Source organism: Salmo salar, chromosome 21 (genome assembly GCF_965601325.2).
Source record: "Salmo salar chromosome 21, fSalSal1, whole genome shotgun sequence".
NCBI lineage: Eukaryota > Metazoa > Chordata > Actinopteri > Salmoniformes > Salmonidae > Salmo > Salmo salar.
In genome coordinates, this window is record NC_138311.1 from 37,254,427 (window position 1) to 37,258,401 (window position 3,975).

Sequence of the window (3,975 nt, forward strand, 5' to 3'; positions counted from 1 at the left end):
AGTATTGCATTATTCATAAAAAGTAGCATTAATAATCTTGTATTATTAATACTTTTGACATTAACCAAACTTTTCTCTTGCTAGATCTAAAGATCTCTTGGTACGTCCACAAGAAAGAGATCGGACAGTCCGATGCCTTCAGGATGTCTCAGTTCGATGACACCTGCCAGCTGGAGATTTCCAGAGTGTACCCCGAGGATGAAGGGGAATACACCTGTGTTGCCAGAAACTCGGCAGGAATGGTCACTTGCGCAGGATATCTGGCACTTGAAGGTGAGTAAAAGTCTTATTGAACATAGTTAGTTCTGTATGTCTAATTTAAGTGTGCTTTTGTATTGTTAAAGGTTGAGAATAGATACTATTTGTCCTAGAACTTATTTTTGCGCTATGCATGTACTTGTATGTTTCAATTGATCTTTCTCCTTATTTTCATATTACCCTGGGGAATAATCTGTTTTCAAAGTGATTCAACTTTCCTTTACTCATAGTATAGGTTCATTTTGATAGCAGTTGATTGTTGACCAAATTACACTCTTCTAATTCTCCCAGATCAAAATATGAAATCTGTAGCTAGGCAAAGTGTGTCAAGCACTGGGGGAACAATGATCAGTCATAAAATGGAAATGTGTTCAGAAGGGTACCAGTCAGTGGATGTCAGTGGATCACACAGTGTACAGACCTATGAGACTGTGTCTAAGATGTCCACAATGAAAACGTCATCTTCATCAGTAAAGATGGTTGAGGTGACCACTGTTGAGAATTCTGAAATGAGCATCCCTAGAAGCCCTAAGTTGCTCTTGAAAATGAATGACGTCAAAGTCAAAAGTGGTGAGATGGCTCAGTTCAACTGCTCGTTCGACGGGCAACCCTTTACTGAAATAGTGTGGGATCATAATGGAAGGAACCTCACAGACACAGAGAGGGTGAAACGTACCCAAAATGGAGGTGTGCTGTTGCTTGTCATACTCAATGTTCAGCTTGGCGACCAAGGGACATACCTCTGTACCACAAAAAATAAACACGGAGAGAACAGAACTTCGGCACAACTCACAGTTGAAGGTGGATACAGTTTCTATTTAATATTTCCACTCTCTGGTCCATTTCACCTCCATTCCGCTTGATTCTTTTGTAAAACCTTTAAAACTTTTAATATTTCCTTTAGATTGTAACCGATTGGAATATAATGTAATAACATATTTATTTTGTAAGTATAGTTTTTTTTCCCATTCAAAGCATGCTCCTAACACCATCTCCCCATCTTACTAACTCCCAGTGTTTAGATCTAAGATACCCTCTTACTGATGTCCTCTGACTGATGTTCTTAATACCTAATAAATCTCCCTTAACTTTATTCTCACCCAGCCAAAGAAGTGAATCCCAAAGCCGAAACACCAATTCCTTCCGATTCTGTCAATAAAGACTCTAAGACAGACAGGGAGTCGTCTAAAAAGCCCTCTGACCAAGACAAGCAGGAGTCCTTACAGAGTCTTGGACCTCTGCCGCCATTCTCACAAAGAACTCAAAGGCAGATAAGCCATGAGTATTACCCTGATGTTATACCCTATGGAGAATACGAATGTGATTACATTGGTGCCACCTACCCAGAGTTCCTTGTGACACTGCCCCCAGAAATCCTTGCCAAACCTAGAGACACCGTGTCTCTCTTTTGCGTTATAAAGGGAATCCCTACTCCGTTTGTTATTTGGCTACACAATCGGTTGATTGTCGAAGAGTCCGTTTCTTACTCTCTGAAACACAAGGGGCCCTTGTGCTGCTTAAATGTTATGAACGTTGGTCCTAAGCAAGGTGGCGTTTACACTTGCAAAATTGTCAATTCAGCTGGAGACGCTGAATGCAGCACAGTGATGAAAGGTTGGCAACTGCATGCTTTGGTCCTTACCACCAATATGCACTCTTGGCCGTTATTGGCCGTTCTTGTCAATTCCACATTTCACACTGTTCCCAACTATTGGCCGTTCTTGTCAACTCCACATTTCAGACTGCTTCCAACTATTGGCCGTTCTTGTCAACTCCACATTTCACACAGCTCCCATACTGCCCTATACAACAAGAAAAATAAATAATAAAATGATAGCTCATGGACAAATGTGCTAAGAAACAGGTTATCAAGTACACTGACTTAAATGTGAAAAGAGAGAGAGATGTGCTCAGTTTACTACATGCTTCCCAAGAGACGGAATTCACTGTATGATCACATCAAAACCAAAGCATGTCAGATTGTTTTCATCATTGCAAAATAGATGTTGACCATATGGATGTAACCTATGTTACCTGGTTCTAGCAGTAAGTACTATATATATATTTGATAAAAATCACTAATTTATAAATGTTTGTCTATTGACAGTGGTTGAAAAGGAGGTGGAGAAAAAGGAAAAGGAAGTCAAAGGTAAATATATTTTCTTTATCATTAACATGTGATTGAATGTCAGATTCCTGGACTCAGATTAAGCCTATTCCTGGACTAAAAATCACTTTCAGAGTTGGAGGTGCTTTGCAGACCATAACTAGGCTTGATCTGGAACTGGGAAACAGGCCCTTTATCTTTTTTTTTGCACAGGCCCATATCCTGCAGATATTTTTGGAAATGTCTGGAGCAATATGATCATGTATAATGCCCTTTGTAAAACTATATGTTGGGCATGTGACTATCTTGAACGGTCATAATATTTGCCTTGAATTGTAATGCAATAGGTGAAACCTACATGGATATTATGTGAAATTAAAATAATGCATGTTTTTTTGTCTTGCTGATTTCAATTCAAGAGGTGTTATCGTTGACATGCATTCCTTTATTTATTGCTTTATTGTTTTTTTATCTTAATATTTATACATTGTAAGTGATAACATAATGTAATTATTTTACTCAGCTTTCTCTAGCTTCACTGTCTCAGCTGAAGAGGAAAAACAGGAGTCTTACTTCACTGGTCTACAATTAGGCAAAAGCAAAACACTTGAACTCAAGCCAGAGTCCAAACTTTATTCTAGTACAATGGAGAAGAAAAAAGAAAAGCCAGTTTTTGTGACCCAACTCTCACCAGTAGCTGTCACTATTGGGGACATAGCTAGATTTACTGTCACAATATCTTGTCTTCCAAAGCCTAATGTCCAGTGGTTCCACAATGGTCGGGTTATAACAAGTTCATCAGTTTACACATTTGTTCAAGAGCGAGACGAATATACCCTCGTCATTAACAAAGTAGAGAAGGAATTTGAAGGAGAATACTCCTGTACTGCAAGCAACAGGTTTGGCCAATCAACCTGTACTACTTTCTTGAACATCCAAGTAAGTGACACAAAGAAACCAGAGAGGCAGGTTGAGAAAATGTTCAAACCCACTGGCCAACCACCTGAATTTATTAAAACTATTGAGCCTGTACAATGCTCTGAAGGTGGTCTAGCTCTCTTTAAATATATTGTCACTGGGAATCCTCTTCCAGAGGTTCAGTGGCTTAAGGGTAGTTATCAAATTCAGCCCAGTAAGTATTGTATTGTGGTGAAAAACCCAGATGGATCTGGCTTCATCAACATGAAGGGCATCCAAAAGGAGGACAGTGGCCTCTACACTTGTAGGGCTTCCAACCCATCTGGGGAGGCCTCTTGTAGTGCTGAGCTAATCGTGTTCAGAGAGTCTGTCTCTATATCTCAGCACCAGGAACAACATGTGGTTGTTCAGAAACAAAAAGGTTATAAAGTATCCATGACTGAACAGGCTACAGAGTCACGCTTGTACATGGTCAACCTTCCTGGAGAAGCCAGGGCCAGAGATCAGATGGTGTACACCATAGGTACTGAGGACAGACAGGTTATTTCCAGCGAGCAAGTGGACACCCTTAGAGAGTTGGATATCTCTGCTGCTACCCTTCATAGAGAGCGAGTCACCCACCAGGCTGCAGTGCTGCAGTCACATGAGGTAGAAGAGAGAGTGTCTGTGACACCCACCAGACCACCTTCAGC

The 3,975-nt window shown here is 40.4% G+C and overlaps 1 protein-coding gene across 1 annotated transcript; it reads left to right on the plus strand.

Moving 5' to 3' along the window:
• Nucleotides 1-280: 280 nt before the first annotated feature.
• On the plus strand, nt 281-2,343 carry LOC145862581 (myosin light chain kinase, smooth muscle). Its single transcript, XM_082967148.1, has 2 exons — nt 281-1,059; nt 1,363-2,343. Exons 1-2 carry the CDS (start codon nt 558-560, stop codon nt 2,082-2,084), a joined length of 1,224 nt encoding a protein of 407 aa, XP_082823274.1. The 5' UTR covers nt 281-557; the 3' UTR covers nt 2,085-2,343.
• The last annotated feature ends 1,632 nt before the right edge of the window (nt 2,344-3,975 follow it).

Bases quoted from the DNA above. Each gene is read 5' to 3' on its own strand.
- LOC145862581 (XM_082967148.1), top strand. From the start codon at position 558: ATGAAATCTGTAGCTAGGCAAAGTGTGTCAAGCACTGGGGGAACAATG. The intron at 1,060-1,362 runs GTGGATACAGTT...ATTCTCACCCAG, and splicing joins GGCACAACTCACAGTTGAAG to CCAAAGAAGTGAATCCCAAA.